We start from the raw sequence: 19,448 nt of genomic DNA, 5'->3' as shown, positions 1-19,448 counted from the left end.
ATCAACTTAAAAATTGCAAACACCGCAATAGAATATAGGCAATAGACCAGAAAGGACTTTTCACAGAGACGCACCCGAATGGCCAGTCCGTATCTGAAAGGGGCTTGACCTCATTAATCAACAGAGAAACGCAAGTTTAGACATAATGGGAAAGTCACCGATACCCACCAGAGTGGCTGAAGTGAAAGACGGCCTATATAACAAGTGTTTGTGAGTATGTGGCGTGACTGGAACTCTCATACATCGCTGGACCCAGAGTTCCACCTAGATGCTCAAGGCCATCGTGGATAGGTTAGACAGAACTCCCTCAAGGCTGAGGTAAGAAAAATCAAGGAAAATACAGTTGAGCAATCTAGTTTCAGTCGAACCAGGGTAATTCTGGAGACGCAGGAAGCATGAACTAATGGAGAGTTTCTTTAAGGTGTCACTGTTTGAATAACTCGGGCTTGACTTTTCTCTGCAGAGTGCTGAACGCCTTAGAGGTGTCAAGAGGGGCACAGTGCTGGTAAGACCCTGTGGGGGAGAGGAGGCAGGTTTCCACAAAGGGAAGCAAGAGCCAAAACCAACAGACACCAACCAGGCTAGCGAAGAAGAACATGTCCCCATATACTGGCTGGCTATTGTTACTTCTCCTTCAGTAAAGTGATTCCTCTTTAAATGCCCTTGACTTTCCCAACTAGTACGTTTGTCCTTTTCTGTTTGAGTTGTATCTTTGTATACACTGAGAACATATACCACATATTTTCCATATTTGCGGTATCTCTTTATTCCCCAATTGTTAAAAGCTTCCCAGTATTCTTTTAAAGGATTCTTTTTTGCTCGAGTTAAATAAGGCCTGTCCAAGATATTTGAAATGGAAAACCTAGCGCAGAAAATAACGAAGAGTTACGAGTACGGTAAGAAAATACTGCTTTCTGTAGAAATGTTAAGAGAAAATAATAGCCAGAAGTTACCATGGTCGAAATGGAAAGAAAATGCACCCTCTCACAAACTTTAGAAATTGCTGCAACTTTTCTGAAGGTTACTTTTTCATGATTACTTGCCATGCCATACTATGCCTATTGACTTATGGAAAAGAACTTTATAAATCATACTGTAAATATCTAGTGTACATAAAGATTTATAAAATTGAAAAATTACAAATAGATCGCTCAACACTACAACTGGGATTAAAATATCATTACATAGCTACGTGTCTGAATACTTTGCAACCGTAAAAACAAAGGATTTACCGTAACATTTACCAAATAGAGAAATTGCTTATGATATAAGTGATAGAGAAAACATAACAAGAGTCTAAGGTATATCTCATGATCTCGATTTCGGGTAAAGAGCATACATTTGCATATAAAGGACAACTAGAAGGAAAGATAAGATTATATTAATGTACTATGACTTTCTCTTAATATGTATTAAAAAAATGTTCCCGATAGGAACACGTTTTAATTTCTGTATGTATCAGAGTAAAATTGTGTAGCTAAAACCAAGCAGTAAAAAAATTGATGGATCAAGGCAAAGTACCCCACTCCAGGGCTGAGACAGAGGCACCAGGTAACACCAACCGCCCGCCTGGCCAAAGGTGCATGAGAGCGCCCACCTGAGACCGCCCCCCAAAGGCTGAGACAGACCACACCAGGATTATCCACCGCTCCGCTGGAGCCAGAGCCCCCAAAGCATGGTCCCCAGACACGGCTGAGATGGAGGAGCCAAGGAAGCGGGGCCACCCCTGCATTAGTGAGATGGCGTGGCCAGGAAACCATCCTCACCAGGGGCTGAGAAAGGGCACCATGACAGAATGCCCCTCCCGTGTGGAGGCGGACCTTCCAAGGAAGAGTCTCAGCCGCCCCAGGCCTCACAGGGAGCACCCAGCAAGAGCCCGAAGCCCCAGTGCTGAGAAAGCGCCCATGGGAACGTTCTGTGCCCCCACGCCTGAGGCGGAGCCCCCGGGAGAGCTGCTCCCTGGTCTTAGAGCCCGCAAGGAAGGGATCCCCCCGAGGCCTGTGGCAGAGCACGCAACGCCAGTCCCCCAGGACCACTAAGAGTCCCCACGAGGAGAGCAGAACACAAGAAAGGTGGCCCCCCAGTCAGAGCTCCAGAGAAGACCCAGGGAAGCGTCGCCCCACCCCCACCTGTGGAAGCCGACGGGGTTGGGGGGGAGCAGTCCCACACGGGCTGAGGGAGGGGCGGTCCCACACGGGCTGAGGTAGAGCCCGCAGGGGAGAGGCGCCCAACGGCGGAGGTAACTAACGCCCCTGAGGGCAAGTTCCCCCTCACAGGGCTGCATGGGGCGCCCAGGAGCACCCCAACCCCCCCAGGACTCAGGCCAGCGCCCAAGGAAGAGGCCCCTCACCAGCGCTGAGAGGAGAGGCCTTCTCAGGACTGAGGTGGGGCGCCAAGGACGGCTCTCTCCCCAAAATGGCTGAGGGGAGGTGCCCAGGGGAAGGGCGCCCCCCTCAGGGCTGAGATCAGCGCTCCGCAAAGTGAGCATCTCCACATGGCGGAGGGGGATCGTGCAGGAAGAGTGCCGCACCCTACAACCGAGAACAGCCCAGGGGGAGACACCGTCTGGGGCAGAGAGAGCGCACCCAGGGAGAAGAGTCCACACCCCAGGGGCAAAATCCTGACCTGCTGGAGGCGCCTGGCAGCCATTCTCCAAGTAGCGGTCGAGTGGTGGTGCCTCACCACTGGGACTTTCTAGAAACACGCCGTCCGGAAGCCTCTGGGAATGCGCCCCCTAGGGCGTCTGGGGGCCAAGTACAGGAGGAAGTTCCTCACCAGAAGCTGTTGGATGGATCAGTTCCCCGAGAGGGGTTTGAGGGAAGCTGCGGGCCAAAGAGCGCCTCTGAAGAGGCCGTGGGCGGGGCGAAGCCTCGGGCTAGAGCAGCCTCCTGCTAGAGCAGCCTCGGGCTAGAGCAGCCTCCCGCCTGGGACAGCCCCCTAGGGGCCCGGAGGCAGCACGCCAGCTGCAGCCTCTCTGGCGCCCCCTACAGACGAACGCCAGTGACAAGGACACTGGAGCAAAACGTTTAAAGGAGCCATAACCGCTTTCACAGTTGAGGCCAAAAGGGCACAGACGCCTGTCGCTCGTTGGTAAAAAAGCAAAAGCGACTCTGCTGTATCAACAGCAAAGGAGAACCTGCGTGATCACAAATGGAACAAATATTCACGAGGAAGGAAAGACCAAAAGCATTTGTTGAGAAGGTATGTACCAAAAATCCACAGGACACATCATTCCCGGTGGTGAAAAGTACCAATTACCCCTCGTAAGATGAAAGCGGGACAAGATTTTCCACCTTCGTCACTTCCGTTCAGCCCTGCACTACAGGAATTCCTACCAGGCACCTTAACATAGGGAAGGGGCTGTCACACAAAGCGAGACCCCAGGCTGTTCCATGAGGGACAACCTCTGAGAACGGTGCTTTGCAGGGAGGCGCCAGGCACGTCCAATAGTGACCATGGCCCGGGAGTAGGACGCCGGGGTGCTCCCATCAGGTTTGCGCCCTCCAGTAGCTGGGAGGTTGCTGGGCTTCAGAGCCACTGAAGATGTGAGGGCCGTTGGTTTCCTGGCTGCCACGGAGCTGAGGAGAAGGGTGGGCACAGCGCAAGTCACCACATCCCATCACAAAACTCCCCGCCCCACCCTCATCCAGCCCTTTTTCTTGGATAAATGCCCTTTGGGTTGGTGCGAGCCTTATAGTTAATCTCCAGAGTCTGAAAACCTTTATTCTGACAATATTTGCCCGTGTTCTCATGGCTTTTATGCTCGTGTGGATAAAGGCTCTCGGGCCCTTACTCCACCAACCCACAAGTGCCTCTTCACATGTGCTGCGTTTTAAACTAAGTGTAAATCCAGTGAATCACACTACATTACTTATACCATTTCTCCTTTTGTCCTGGAAGAAAACTAATAAAGCCTGTGTGTGCATACTGTAAACAGCTACGTATAATCCAGTCCTCACGTCTTGAGTCTCCGGTCAATGGGTCTTAGTGAAATACAGTTGCAGATACAGAAGGCATATCAGGCTTTTATTTTGTGTAACACATTACCACAAATTCAGTGGCTTAAAAAGATGACCCCCAAACTTAGCGGCTTCAAACAGCACTCGTTTATTATTCTTATCTCACAGGTCTGTAGCTCAGAAGTCTGCATGGTTCTGAGTTGCTTCCCTGCTTCAGGTCTTAAAGGGCTGACATTAAGAGCATAGCCAAGCTGTGCTCTCATCTGGAAGACCTGGGGTAGAACGCACCTCCAGATTCATTCGGATTGTTAGCAGGATTCGAGTCTTTTGCTGTGAGAGGCAGAGCCCCGATTTCTTGCCGGCTGTTAGCCAGGGCTCACTCTCAGCTCTAGAGGCCACTATCAGCCCTTTTTCCTTGGTGCTCTCCACCTTCAGGCCAGCAATGACACATCAGATTCTTCTCATGCTTCATAGCTACCTCTTCTGCTTGCGCACCAGCTGGAGAAAACACCGCTGGAAAGGCTCACAGGAGTAGGTTTGGCCCCCCCCCCCCACTCATCCCCCTATCTTAAGGCCAAGTGATCGGTAACCTTAGGTACATCTGCAAAAGCACTTTGGCCCTCTGTAATGTAATGATGGGACTGACGCCAGAAGGCAAAAGTCTTGGGGACCATCTCAGAATCCTTCCAAGCAAGGCAGAGAAGTTAATGTAGCCAGAGTCACAGCCATGGTCGAGGACCGCTCCATCACACAAAGTACTTGTGGCTTCAGGACCTGCTCGAGTCTGATCCTATACACACCCCCGTCCACCGGATAGTGGGGGTGTGCTTCTGTGCACACCCATCGCCGTGGCTTGCTGGGTCAGCAAACGCCCAGGTTAGGATGGGCCACAGCACAGGTGGCACGGGAACTTGGTGCCCATGGTCAAGCAGTTGGTCTCTACTAAGGCCCAATACTCAGCCAAATGATCCTCCAAAGGACCAGAATGGCGTTCATGTGTCCAGGAAATGAGTGCCACTTCAGAGCTGGGGGCCTGTGATCGCACGCAGATGTGACAATTTCTGTTCTCCAATGTACAGTCACACGAGTAAAGCGCTGTGGTCCCCTTGGGGTAAGAATGGGAGAAAGATTAACGATGTAAACTTTTCAGTGCAGGAGGGTCCTTCCCCAAGTAGCCTCTCCTTCAAACAGGAGTTTTGGACCTCTAACCAAGTCAAGTCTGGGATGTGGTTGGCTCAGGGCCCCTTGGTCACATGGGTGTAAGGGGACATCTGCAATGCACGGGATCCTGGAGGGCACCCCTCGGGTCCACCTGCTAGGTCCACTGGTTAAGGTCAGTGGAAACGACGCCAGCCTAATTCGGTCAAGACTGCTAATGGCCATGAACCTCAGGAGCACAAGCTGCGGTCACTCCCTCAGGACCAGGGAGAGTACCTGTGAGGGTAACAGAATGCGGAATGGGTAGCGGAGGAAGTAACCACATAGCCATATGCAGAATCAAGGACTGTAACAATTTTGAGTGTTCATTCCCTGTTTTGATATGCTTACATACATATTAACCAAATATTTTTGAATTTTACCTGCTCTCATTCCCTTAGATGCTAACATAAGATATGTCATTAGTGAACTTTATTTTTATGGTAATTAAGGTACACGATATTAAACTGTGAGTCTTGTGGCAGAAGAACAAACAAGACTTAAGAATATATAGGACTTTCTCGCCTTTTTTAAAGAAGAGCTAGAGTTTTATCAGTGGTAGGTGGGAGAGATGTATTGTGTTAGGGAGAATTATGACTTTGTTATTACCTCTATTTGAGATTAAGTGTGGTTTAGGGTGATGTGCATGGGTTCCAAAATGACAAAGGTACCACTTATAATGTGTCAACTTGGTTAGGCCAAATTACATCACCCATAATCCCCTTTCTGGAATGTATCTGGTTAGAGTGTGTCACAGAGAGATTCCATGAAGACTGGGGATGGTGGTTGAAGCGAAGCAGCAGCCATTTTGTAGGTCACATACACTATTGCTGATCAGCTGGTTCACCTTACCGGGGGAAGCAGCAGCTGGGCCTGCAATTTCTCTACCTTTTGCTGGCTCCTCCATCAGCTTCTCTATCTTCTGGACCAGGTGTGTGTGTTTAGCTCCATGCAAAGGGTTCTCCTGGCTTCTGTAGAATACCCTGATTACCAAGGTCAGAGGCAAAAGAAGAAACACATATCTCAATCTATCCTTATAGGGTCCAGATCATGTTTGTGGAATCCAGCCTGTTCCCTCCTCACCCTCCAGTGACACAGCCTTATAGGGACTGCTTAACTGCCTTCCAGAAATGTCTAAGGCCAATTCCCTTCAACAAATCTGTCTATCTATCTATCTGTCTATCTATCTATCTATCTATCTATCTATCTATCTATCTATCTATCTATCATCTATCTATCTATCTATCATGTATCATCATCTATCAATCCGTCTATCTCCCCTATAATTTTCTGCATCTAGTTGAACTCTAAGGAAAGGAGGTAACCAAAACCTTATTAATCCTCATTATACCACCAGCTTCTAGACTTGTGAAGTTTCCCTCTGTGCTGATACGTACGGGATCGGCCTATTTTAAAATCCATCTTTTAAAATTTCCTCCTGTTAAAAGTTCAACGTGTCCAAGCCAGACAGGAACAAGCACCATTGTTGACAGAGAGTCATTTAAAGTTTAAATCCTTGTTAATTTTTTAAAAGAAAATGATACAATTAATTTTTCTGTAAAGGAATAACAAATCATGAGAAAGGCATAACTAGAAATTTCTCCAGCAGTAAAGAACTGATAAAAATAAATGCAATGTTTTATTTTAAACGTGTGAAGTGAAAATCTTTTTTTACCCCAAATATTTAAAAATTGATAACAACAACAATTCTGGTATTTTTGAATTTTACCTGCTCTCATTACCTTTGATGTTAAGATGTGTTAATAAGAAGTAAGGTGATTGATTTCTCAATACTTAAGAGACAGGATATTAAAGGCAGAGTGTGATTTAGGCAGCAAAAAATGAAACAAGACCTAAAGGCAAAATTTGGACTTTGTATCATCTTTAGGAAACGGGTCAACATGTCATCAGTTTTAAGCAGGGAATCTTTTACCATGTTAGGCAGTAACATGATTTTGTTAGTCTCTATTCAGGGATTTAGTATGGTTTAAAGATGTTCAGGGATACCAAGACAACAAGAGGTGTCCGTTGTAGCTAGTTAACTTGTTTAGATGATTCATATTACAGACACTTCCATTTCCTGTGTGTTTCCACATAGTGAAAAGCGTGTGCCACTGGGAGACTCCTAGAGATTGGTGAGTGTGGATGAAGAGAAGCAGCCACCATTTTGTAGCTCCCACAAATCCGTGCTGCTCTCCTCACTCATCTTTTGGCCTGAAGCAGCAGCCAGGTCTGCAATTTCCCTACCTTCCTCTGGAATCCTCCGAAGCTTCTCTATTTTTTGAACCAGGTGTTTATGTTTAGGTCCAAGAATCAGGGCCCTCGATTCTGCAGATACTCTTATCAACCAAGGTCAGAGGCAGTAAAAAGGGAGGTGTATTTGTCCTTATGGGATTCCAGATCACATTTGCAGGTTTTAACCTGTTAGTTTTTCTCCCCACCTCAGTTGTGGTGACAGCACCCTTATAGAGACTTTTCAACCACATTCCACAACTACATTTTCTGTGGCCGCAGCAAGAGCAGCTATAATAATATTCATGCCCCCTACTTTTTCTCCATCTCTCGTGGACTGATCAGGCAGGAGGATGACTACACTTTATAAAGCCTCACCTTCCCACCTGTTTCTAGAGTTCAGTAGCTTTCCCTGAGCTGAATACGGTAGACAGGAACTCTTGCATTCTTTTATAATTTCCTTACTGTTCAGTTCAACATTTCCAGGTCAAGCATAAACACATACCATCAGTGTCTTAGTCGAGGCTCCTGTAATTGAAGAGTATAGACTCAGTGGCTTAAAATCACAGCAATTAATTTTGTGCAGTTCTGGATGGCAGAAGGAAGGCCATTATCAGGGTGCCAGCATGGCTGGGTTCTGATAAGAATCCTATTCTGTTTCAGACTGCTCACTTCTGCTATGCTCATACGGCAGAAAGAGCATGGGAGAGCTCTCCAGTCTCTTTTATAAGGACATTTATTCCAGCCATGAGGGCTTCACCCTCATGACCTAATCACCTCCCAAAGGCCCCAACTCCTAATATCATCACATTGTGTGTTAGGATTTCAACTTGAATTTTGGGACAAACATTCAGTCTATTGCATTAAGTGAATTTTTTTAGACTTCCTATTTTTACAGCAGTTTTAGGTGCACAGCTAAATTGAGAGGATACAGAGATTTCCCACATATTCCCTGCTCCACCCATGAACACCTTCCCCCATTATCAACATCCCCCACCAGACTGGTACACTTCTTACAGTTGATGAACCTACATTGGTACATCACAACCACCCAACGTCCATGGTTTACATCAGAATTCAGTCTTGGTGTGTTACTTTCTATGGTTTTGGATATATGTACAATGACATGGATCCACTATTATAATGTCACACAGAGTATTTTTACTGCCCTAAAAATTCTCCATGCTCCATGTACCCATCTCTTCTCAATTCCTCCAATCTCTGCAACCACTGATCTTTTTACCATCTCCATAGTTTTGCCTTTTCCAGAAGTGCATATAGTTTGACTCATATAGTATGTAGCCTTTTCATATTGGCTTCTTTGACTTAATAATGTGCATTTAAGTTTCCTGTCTTTTCAGGGTTTGATAGCTCATTTCTTTTCAGTACTGAATATTATTCCATCGTCTAGATGTACCAGTTTATTCACCCATTCACTTACTGAAGGACATCTTGGTTGCTTCCAAGTTTTGGTAATTCAAGAGTAAAGCTGCTATAAACATCCATGTGCAGGTTTTTGTGTGGATATAATTTTCAGTTCCTTTGGGTATATACCAGGAGTGAACAGTGATGGCTAGATCATATGGAAGAGTATATTAATCTTGTAAGAAACTGTCAAATTGCTTCCAAAGTGGCTGCACCATTTTGTGTTCCCACAAGCAATGAATGAGAATTCCTGTTGTTCTCCATCCGCACCAGCATTTGTTGTTGTCAGTGTTTTGGATTTTGGCCATACTAAAAGGAGTGTAGTGGTATCTCGTTTTAACTTTCATTTCCTTGATGACAGACATGTGATGTGGGGCATCTTTTCATATACTTATTTGCTATCTGTATATCAGCTTTGGTGAGGTGTCTATTTAATCTTTGGCCCATTTTTCAATCTGGCTGTTTTCTTATTGTTGATTTTTTTTTTTTTTTACTGTTTTGGAGAATAGTCTTTTATTATGGATGTCTTCTGCCAGTATTTCCTCCCAGTCTATGGCTTGACTTGCCATTCGCTTGACATTGTCTTCCACAAACCAAAGTTTTTAATTTCAATGAGATCCAGCTTGTCAATTTTTCTTTCATGGATTGTGCATTTGGTGTCATATCTAAACATTCATTACCATGTCCAAGGTCCTCTGCATTTTCTTGCAATTTTATCTTCAAGTTTTATAGTTTTGCATTGTACATTTAGGTCTATGATCCATTTCATGTTAATTTTTGTGAAAGGTGTAAGGTCTGTGCTGAGGGTCATTGTTTTGCATGTGGCTGTCCAGTTGCTTTGTCACCATTTGTTCAAGAGACTATCTGTGCTTCATTGTATTGCCTTTAATCCTGTGTCAAAGATTGGTTGACTCTTTTATGTGGGTCTTGTTCTGGGCTCTCTATTCATTGATCTATTTGTCTATTTTTTTTTTGTCAATGCAACATTGTCTTGATTACTGTAGATTTATAGTAAGTCTTAGAGTTGGGTAGTGTCCGCCCTCCACTGTTCTTTTCTTTCAATATTGTGTTGTCTATTCTGGATTTCTTCCTTCTCCAGATGGAAGATTCTCTTTAGAATCAATTTATTGGTATCTACAAGAGCACTTGATGATTTGGGATTGCATTGACTCTACAGATATACTTGGGAAGAACTGACACCTTGATTACCCAAAGCTAGGGTATTTAACTCTCAGACTTGTCCACACTGAGTGTCCAGCAATTTGTCAATTGTAGTTCAGGTTTCCCTATTGTGGCACTGGTTCTCATGGTGGTTTCTGGTCATGAATCTTTGCTCCAGTAAATCATGAATCCCTGTTATTTGCATGTCTTTCCAATATTGGGGGCAATAGTTTACCCTGTGTCCTCCTCTCTCTTACGGATCCAAGAAGAGTTCTTGGTTTTTCAGTCTATTTAGCCTTTCACTTTTTGTTCAGACAGAACGGTGACTTCCAAGCTCCTTACACACAGGACCAGAAACCAGAAGTCAGTGATTTTTTTAAAAAACATTATTATATATCATAATTTTGTATGTCAGGAATTTGAGCAGGGCTGAGATGGACAATCCATCTATTCCATGTGGTATCAAGTGATACCAGATGGCAGCTGGACTTCTCTGGAACACTTGGTTGTTTTTGTAAATTACACATAAAATTTGCCACTTCAAAATGTACAATTCGATGACATAAAGTACATTTACAATATTATGCAACTGTTGTATAAATATCTGGTTCTAGAACTTTTTCATTATCCCCAATGGAAAATCCCATCAAGAGTCATTCCCCATTCCCCCTTTCCCCAGCCCTTCACAAACAGTTATCTACTATCCATCTCTATGGATCTGCCAGTTCTTGATATTTCCTATAAACAGAATCATACAATTATATGTCCTGTTTTGCCTGGCTTCTTTCACTGAGCATAATGCTTTCAATGTTCATCCATGTTGTGGCACATATCAGTACTTCATTCCAAGCAATGTATGAGGGTTCCAATTTCTCTACATCCTCAACACTTGTTATCTTTTTCTTTTTGAGTATGACCATCCTAGCAGGTGTGAAGTATTACCTTATTGTGGTGTTGGTTTGCATGTCCCTAATGACTAATGATGTTGAGCATCTTTTCAAATGCTTGTTGGTTATTTGTATACATTCTATGGAACACGTCTTTTCAAAATATTTATCCATTTTTCCTTAGATCGTCTTTTTGTTGTTGAGTTGAAATAATTCTTTCTGTATTATGGACACTAGATCCTTATCAGATACATGCTTTGCAAATATTTTTTCTCAACCTATGGACTGTCTTTTCAGTCTCCTGATAGAGTCTTTGGTATACAAAAGCTTTTAATTTTGATAAAGTCAAATTATCTTAATTTTTCTTTTGTTGCTTAATGTTCTTGGTGTCATATTTAAGAAACCATTGCCAAATACCAGGTCGTTAAGGTTTACTCCAATATTTCCTTCAAAGAATTTTATGGTTTTAGCTCTTAAGTTTAGGTACTGATTCATTTTTAGTTAGTTTTTGTATACAGTATGAGGTGAGGGGCCAACTTCTGTTAGTGATTTCTAGTTTGACTCCATTATGGAGGAGATAATTTCAATCTTTTAAAATTTATTGAGACTTGTTTTGTGGCTTAATATATGGCCAATCCTGGAGAATACATGAATACTTAAGAAGAACATGTGCTCTGCTGTTGCTGGGTGGGGTGTTCTATAGATGTCTATTAGATCTCATTGGGTTATAGTGTTGTTCAAGTCCCCTATTTCCTTACTGTTCTTCTGTCAAGTTCTATCCATTATTGTGCTGAGCCTAAAGATTAACCAGAAGTGAAATCTTATGGTCTTCTCAGGTCTTTTCTGAGCCCTGTCATGTGCATACAAATGGTTTTCTAGATATCTAGGGTTATATGGGAGAATTTCAAAGCCCTTTATTTTCCAAAGTAACTCCCTCACCAGTTTTTCCTTCCAGGATTTTGGCATGTCTATTGTTTGTCATATACAGCAGCAGCTTGCTCACCAGCCTTTCAATATTGTGACAGGAATATCCTTCACACAGCCACTTCTCCACCCTCAGAGACTTCGGAGTCTGGCTAAACAAAAGCGATCAGTCCCTTTGTATCAGTCTTCCAGGGAGGTCCCCCATCCCCATACCAGACAGGCTCAACCAGATAAACACAATTCCTTGGGAATAAGGTCCGCCTTCTTCCCTCCACAACTAGGAGCCCACAATTAGAATGCTTCTGCCTTCAACACCACTGCCTATCAGGGTGAGGTATGGATCAAGGGTAACTTAAAATGCCACAGAACACTGCCTATCTATTGTGTTTCAATGGCTTTTCTCCTGATTCAGCATTCACTTGGTTGCTGTAAGCCTTTGACTCTTCCAGAATTCCAGCAAACTTGATTCTGACAGGTTTTTTCCAGTGTTTTCAGAGTTTCTAGAGAGGGATTGGCCCCCAGAGGGCCCTACTCTGTCATTTGCACCAACCTCACTCAGTTCTGCGAGGGACATTTTAAAGCTTACATCCTTGTATCAGCATCTTAATTTAATAGTGTGTGCTCCTTTCCTGAAAGGAATAACAAATCACAAGAAAGACAAAACTAGAAATTCTTCTAGCATTAATGAACTTGTGAAAATCAATAAAATGATTTATTTTATATATGCAAAGTCAAAATCTCTTTGTACATTTAAATTTCACAAATTAATACAAACATAACAATACTGCTCCATATAAACCTTTGTATAAACATTAAAGGAAATACATACATGATTTTTCTTCTTTAAGTGCTTCCAAAGCACAGAATGTACAAGTCCACCTGAAGACTATCTGTCATCCACCATATGCAAGAACAAACGTCAGGGGTTGGGGCGGCCTCAGGTGTACTTTGTAACATCTCTAGACAAACTACAAGAGAGTTGGAGGTAGATTATTTGGTGACTCGCCCTGCCCCCTCACACAGAGAAATAAGTTACCTGAATAGCAGCTTTCTTACTCTTTGATTCAAACTGTCCTGAATATTGCATGGTTTAAAAGGCACAACTAGGAATTGTTGAAAACCTTGTTCAGCACGCACAAGATTACCGGATGGATTCTGAACACCTGTTCTGTCTAGAGGACATGGTAAGAGCACTGGGTGGTGCTCCACTTGCAGGGGGCCGCTAGCCACTCTAGAAATGCCTGGAACCACGAAGTTCAAATGAGTGGACCCTAATCACATGAGGGAGGGGTGACAGTGTTTACTGCATTTAACCTGCTGAATTAATAACATCAACTTCCTCAATTGGGAAAATAAACAACAAATTAATACTTTCAAAGAAAACTCTTAGGGCCAAGGCCAGCTTTTACTGCCAAAGAATCATAAAATAAAAAGCTCCCCCTGCTTTTTCTCAGCCTCTGGAAGGCCCTTCCCTTGACTAAAACGTTCTAGGAAGCCTCAACAACATCCCGCTCCATCCTACAGCACAGAAGTCTTGTCCTTTTTCCTCCTTGTTCTCTGGATTAACATGACGATCTACTGCTGATGTGATTAACATTGTTGAGAAAGTGGTGAGAATCTATTTTTTCTAGTATCTTCTCAAGGTATTGAATTAAGACTCGTCTTTTAAACCTAAAAACAAAGAGACATTTTATGAACCAACACATTTGTTCAAGTACTTAAAGCACTTAGGACATTCAAAGCACTGTGGAGAGTACAAGGTGGAACTGATAATCTACATGGGAATAAAAAATGTATCCTTCTGTAAAGACAAGGTTTAGCAAATACTAACCATGCCAGTTGAGGACCCAAGCCCGCCTCAGACTGAGGTGAGCCTAGAAGACTCATTGAATGAATGAGCTGGACTCATTTAAAATCAATCTAAGCGCCTCTGGAGACAGCCTTAATGGTGAGTGAGCGCCAGGGTTTGAGAAAAGCAAGGCAGAGCCTATTATTTCTCCCCCTGTCCTGCACTGGGCCCTTGTGCTTCAAAAAAAATGAAGAGCTCCTCTTTACACCCACCTTGCAGCTTCCTTGATGGTAAATTCCACAAACTGTTTCTTGACCGCAAGAGGTCCTTGTACTCCTTCAAGCAAAATGAAAATTCTTTCATATTCTGAAGATATTAAAAAGAAAAACCTTCAGTATTAAAAAAAATACGAATGGGAAATAAAATTCAGTCTTTATACATCCTCAGCAATCATTCTTCACAGGTGGAAAGTTAACTGTAGCTTTTATTGTAAACCCTCATATCAGAATATCTGCATACAAATGTGGTAGGCTGAAAACGGCCCAAAGTCATCCACGTCCTGATCCCTGGAATCTGTGAATATGTTTTACCTTATATGGCAAAAGGGACTTTATTTTGCAGATGTAATTATGTTATGGATCTTGAGATGGGGAGATTATCCAGGTTTATGCAGGTAGGTTCAATGTAATCACAAATATCCATATAGGGGAGGCAGCAAAGGTAGAGAGAAACGATGTAAGGACGGGAGCAGAGGTTAGAGAGGAGAGAAGGTGCTAATGTTGCCGGCTTGAGAGCGGAGGAAGGGTCCTTGAGCTAAGGAACGCAGGCAGCCTGTAGAAGCTGGAAAAGGCAGGGAAACAGATTCTCCCTAGGGGCTCCAGAAGGAACACTGACTTGCCACTACCTTCATTTTGGCCCAGCAAGAATGATTTCAGAATTCGGTTTTCCACAACTGTAAGATAATACAGCTTCACACCGAATAAGTTTATAGTAACTTGAGACAGCAGCCAAAGGAAATTATTACACTAAGTAAGGGCAAAAAAGACAGAGGCGTATTGGGTCTTTTTAGTTAAAGAAAGCAAGAGGAATCACTTTAAATTGTGTGAAAACTCAATACTTCCCAAAGTGTACCTCATGGGATTGTGTGACTGTATTCTGAATCATAGAATGAGGAGCCCTCCCCTTATACTTTGATAGATGTTCTTTCACTACTTACTTCGTCCAAATTTTCGAACTTCTTTCATTAACTGATGCTTTATATCAGCATTGATCCCTTGTGCCATAGCAGGAGTTATCTGCCATGTGTCTGGTACAGTTCCTGAAGTAGCTGCCACCGAGACTTTCCGATCACCCCCAGAGACACTGCAGTCTTTGGAACCTCCCGTAACTGCACTGCTGCCAGGTTTGTGAATCAAGCCATCTTTCCTTAAACTGGTGAAGTCGTCAGACAGAGGAGCCAGCTGGTTCGGTGGAATACCATCCCCTGCCACATTTGTAAGCTCAGGTGAAGCAGGCTTTGACAAGAAGCCATCAGGGGCATTTTGACCATTTTCTACCTTCTTCTCATGGACATCATGAGTGACAGGAACATCTGGAAATGAAATGAAGAAGCTGAGCTCTGAGGTTGGGGCGTTATATCAATCCCACAGGTAAATCATGGTGCTCTCAGGTTTGAGGAGATTTATGTTTTACAAAGCAAGAGGGCGTACGGATGGAGTCTGAGAGTCCTCAGATTGAGCTCAGGAAAATAATAACCAAAACCATTTTCTTCTCTTCACAGTACATGAATACATATGGAACCTAATGAGACAGTACAACTAATAAACCTTCTCAGATCCCTGGCACTCACGGCTTAGTGGCAGCTTGTGCTTTACAGGATGAAAAGCAGCAAGCCTCAATCGATGTCATGATTCCTGTAATTTACCTATAAAATGCCATGCTTTACTGAACCTTGATACCAGACTGCATGGGCCCCCCTCAACCTCCCTCCTCTCTACCTCCAAAGTTCTGAGAACACAGAGGTGGCCTTTGGGTCTGAAGGCTTTATATGTATCTCATCACCAAAACCCTCACCCGTCCTTTCTGCTTTAGAGAGGTGAATTTCTGGGCAGCCCAAGCCTGACTTCTCCACTTCATTGACTCCGCCTCCTCTGAGCCAGGCACTGCGCCAGGGCACTGGGGGTGGGGAGGGGTGTGTGAACAGGACAGTCAGAAGGTGCCCCTACCCTTACGGCCCGTACATTCTCCTGGGGCCGTCACACAGTGAGTGCACACCGAGCACATGACGTAATCACGGTCTGAGTTTGTGTCAGGGAAGGGTAAGCAGGGATGGAACAGGGAGCAGGAGGGCGGCCCGAATGGACTGGGGGTCGGGTGGGCCTTCTGAGGAGGAGGGCTTCGGGCAGAGCCCGGAGCAGGAGAACATGCCGGCTGAGGAGGGTGAGTTCCAGGCCACCCTGAGGGCAAGCGCAAGGCCCCGGGGCAGGGACAGCAGGCAGAGAGCACAGCCGAGAGGCAGAGAGAGCAAGTGGAGACAGACAGGACTCGTGTTAGGAGAGGACGGCAGGGCCAGCTCAGGCACAGCTTGGAGACCACAGTCAGCAGTTCCCTTTCGGTTCTGGGCCCACAGGCAAGTTGGTGATGGCTTATCGGGATGGACCTGTCATGGTCCAGTTTCCATGTGGACATGATCATGAGGGCTGCAGGGCAGAAAAGGGTTAGAGAGGAGCAAGAAAGGGAAGCACAGATATCACCTAAGCTGTTGTATTAGCTTGCTGACAGATGATGACAGCATAGATCAGATGAATGGAGAGAAATGGTGGGATGCAGCAATTATACTGAATATGGAGTGGCTGGACCTGGTAAGGGATGGAAGTGAGAATGAAAGGGAAATTATGGTGGCTCTAAAGTTTTTCAGCTGGATCACTGGGTAAATAATACTGCCTGAAGGGTGCCGGTCTTGGGGCACAAGTGTTCATGGGAGTGGAGTATGCCCATGTCTTCCTGGTCTGGTTCAGTGAGCTCACATTGATAGCTTGACATCAATAATGTTGGCATTATTTACACTGTGAAAATCTGCGAATACTACAGTCTAGGGCTTCTTTGCTCTCCCAACCCCCACGCCCAAGGACAGGGGCTGTTAGAGCTTTCCCAGCACAAAGCTGGAAGGCATCAGTCACTACGCCTGGAAGGCTGCAAGTAGGGCTGTGGTGGAGAAGAGGAGCTCATTAGAAACGCATGAAGCCTTTGAGTTTTATATGGCTCTTCAACACCTAAGTGGAGGAACCCTGTCCACAGTTTGTGTCTGGAGTTTGGAGCAAGTTGTGGTCTAGAAGTACAAATATCTGAGTTGATGAAATATATATTTTACTTAGAGCCCCAAGACTACATGAGACCGCCTAGAGAGAGAGTGCAGTCAAGGAGAGGGTTTCTACACTATTTAGAGGTGGGAAAGAACAGGAGAAATCAGAAAAACAGGATGAAAAGAAATCACTACTATGGGGAACAGAAAACCAGGAGTTTGTGGTGTCTGGGAACCCAGAGAAGTATCCATGGAGGAGGGACGAATACCTAAGGAAGTAATGGCAACATTCACAGATACTGGGACCTTGGAAAGACCCACTTCAGTGGAGCAGAGGAGGCAGCAAGACTGCTCTGGAGTAGAGACAGCAGAGAAGTGAGGACAGAGAGACCAGATGTAGACCCATCCTCTTACTGAGACTACCTACCCCTACTGCCTCGGCACCTGCTCTCTCATTCTGATTCGTGCAGGACTCCACATGGTCGCCCAACCATTATGTCTTGCCGTGGCAAAGCAGACATGTTCAGCTCTCTCCATTTCTCCATCTCATGTTAACTACTATGTAACTATGGATCTTTCCCCCTCATATAGATTGAGATCTCAGAACAGTGTCCTGCTCCTCACAGGGCCCTTTGTACCTACTACATTGATGACTTAATACTGGTTTACTTAATAAACAAAAAACTTGAATACAAAAGACATGAACACAAAGGAAAATCAAACTGTTTAGTGTCTTAGTCCTCTAGGAGCCAGAAGGAAATCACAACCACTACTCTATACCTGTGTGTACAAGGGTGGGTTTTATGAGGTTTGGATAAGATGGGAACCACGAGGCTGAGGGTGGTCCCTTTCCGCCCACATGGTTAGTTACAGTAGGTGGTGTTTGTGGTTTCCTCAACAGCAGGGACATACTCCGCCTCCTTTTAGATGACAGAGGACTGTTGGCTTCTCCAGGACGTTTCACTTTGTTTTGTGGCCCTGCTACAAACTCATCTGCTTCATCAATCATCATTCCCTAGAAAACACCAAAGAACACATTGCGTTAAAACCAACACTGCAAGCACTCTTCACCTGCATATACAATCATGCATTACATCACCAACATAGGGTTTAATCATGGAATTATCTGACTAGAGATCTAAATGTGAGGGGTCTGTTTGTCTGTGTGCATATATGTGAGAGATACACTGACTTGACCATTTAAACATGAAGACAAATGGGGATTGTTATCTGCACTCATGGAGGAGTAATACCATTAATAGTAAGGTGCAGACTGTACAATGATCTCTTCTGTGACAAAACTAGAACTGAAAGGCACTCCACTTCACACCAATAATAGAAACAGAGGAAATAAATGGTGATAAGTATGAAAGGAATTAGTGTGCAGAGGTGGGAATAAGCACAGAATCTAGAGCTGGAATGATGTGAGTTCAATCCTGGCTCTTATCAGCTGTGTCACTCAGGGTAAGCCATTTGACCACTGTGAGCCTTGATTTCTTCTCGTAACAGGGCAGGTAGTAATACTCATCGGCAGAATGGTTGTGAGCATTTAATATGATCATTTAAAACAACAGCTCCTACTAGTATTCTCTATCAATGTTAGCTATTATTTTCAACCGATGTCAGCTATTATTTTCTTCAAGCCACACACTCTGGCATCAAGAGGCTTCCAGTTTCCATTCACAAAGAGCCCTGGAGTCATATTTTATTTTTTAAACTAACAGAAGGACCTCTGATTTATATTCATCTTGCCCAGAAGAAAGAAATTACAGCAACACTTCACAATTTAGGCAGACATAGAAATAGGTATCCTACCTTCTTATCTTGTTTAAATGGATTGCCAAAAGTATGCAGTCTTTTTGGTTGATCTGGATCAATCTCTCGAAGTGGAGAAGCCAGTGTCTTTAGATATTCCTGATAGTTACCCATTTGTGCAACTGGGACACTATGAAGGGAATCTGAAAAATCACCAGAAAAGAAACAGATGCTATACATACATACATACATACAAGTGTATGGTCCTTTTGAGAGGACATGGTCATACTCCGTTTCAAGCAATGTGTACCTTGGCATCTGATAGTCCAAAATCTTGAGTTCTAGAATCTAAAATCATCTCTTTTCACCCCACTTACTGCTCAGTCTACCATCACTACTGCCTACAAACTCAAATCACTAGGCCAAGAACAATTCCCTTACCCTTCAAACTAGGTTTGAGAATGGGCTGACATCCCTTACACCACCATCTCAACTCGAAGCACCCTATTTGTTTGTGTTTTGAAGATCCTAAGCTCCATGGTTTTCTCTTTTCATCCACAGAACCTTGATGAGCAGGCCTTACCCTCTTGGAGAGTTTGACAAATTTACAGGCTGTCTGCCTAAAGAAGTACCCACTCCCCACAAAACTTGGTTTATCATTTTAAAGAGGCTGGCCAGGCTAACATTTGCTCATTTTGATGGAAAATGACTCTGTTTTAAAGGAACAAAATGGAGCAAAAGGGAATTGTACACTATCAACAATTATCCTGGATACTATCAGGTTCATTCTTGTCACATAAATGAGGAAATCTGGATTG

At 44.1% G+C, this 19,448-nt stretch overlaps 1 protein-coding gene across 8 annotated transcripts in view; it reads right to left on the bottom strand.

The window, feature by feature from the left end:
- Nucleotides 1-12,470: 12,470 nt before the first annotated feature.
- LOC108401314 (integrator complex subunit 6-like) overlaps nucleotides 12,471-19,448 on the bottom strand; it is a 57,637-nt gene continuing 50,659 nt past the window's right edge. For 5 of the 8 annotated variants that reach the window (XM_037016907.2, XM_037016905.2, XM_037016906.2 and 2 more), the window contains 5 exons: nucleotides 18,691-18,833; nucleotides 17,656-17,890; nucleotides 14,791-15,165; nucleotides 13,847-13,940; nucleotides 12,471-13,456 (listed from right to left, as the gene is read on the bottom strand). In XM_037016907.2, the coding sequence (XP_036872802.2) occupies nucleotides 13,348-13,456; nucleotides 13,847-13,940; nucleotides 14,791-15,165; nucleotides 17,656-17,890; nucleotides 18,691-18,833 (956 nt within the window). In that variant the 3' untranslated portion in view covers nucleotides 12,471-13,347. Of the gene's footprint in view, nucleotides 13,457-13,846; nucleotides 13,941-14,790; nucleotides 15,166-17,655; nucleotides 17,891-18,690; nucleotides 18,834-19,448 lie in introns of those variants that run through there. The other 3 variants (XM_037016909.2, XM_037016911.2, XM_037016912.2) reach the window with 2 other exon arrangements.

Source organism: Manis javanica, chromosome X (genome assembly GCF_040802235.1).
Source record: "Manis javanica isolate MJ-LG chromosome X, MJ_LKY, whole genome shotgun sequence".
Classification (NCBI taxonomy): domain Eukaryota; kingdom Metazoa; phylum Chordata; class Mammalia; order Pholidota; family Manidae; genus Manis; species Manis javanica.
This window is presented reverse-complemented; position numbering and strand designations above follow the sequence as displayed.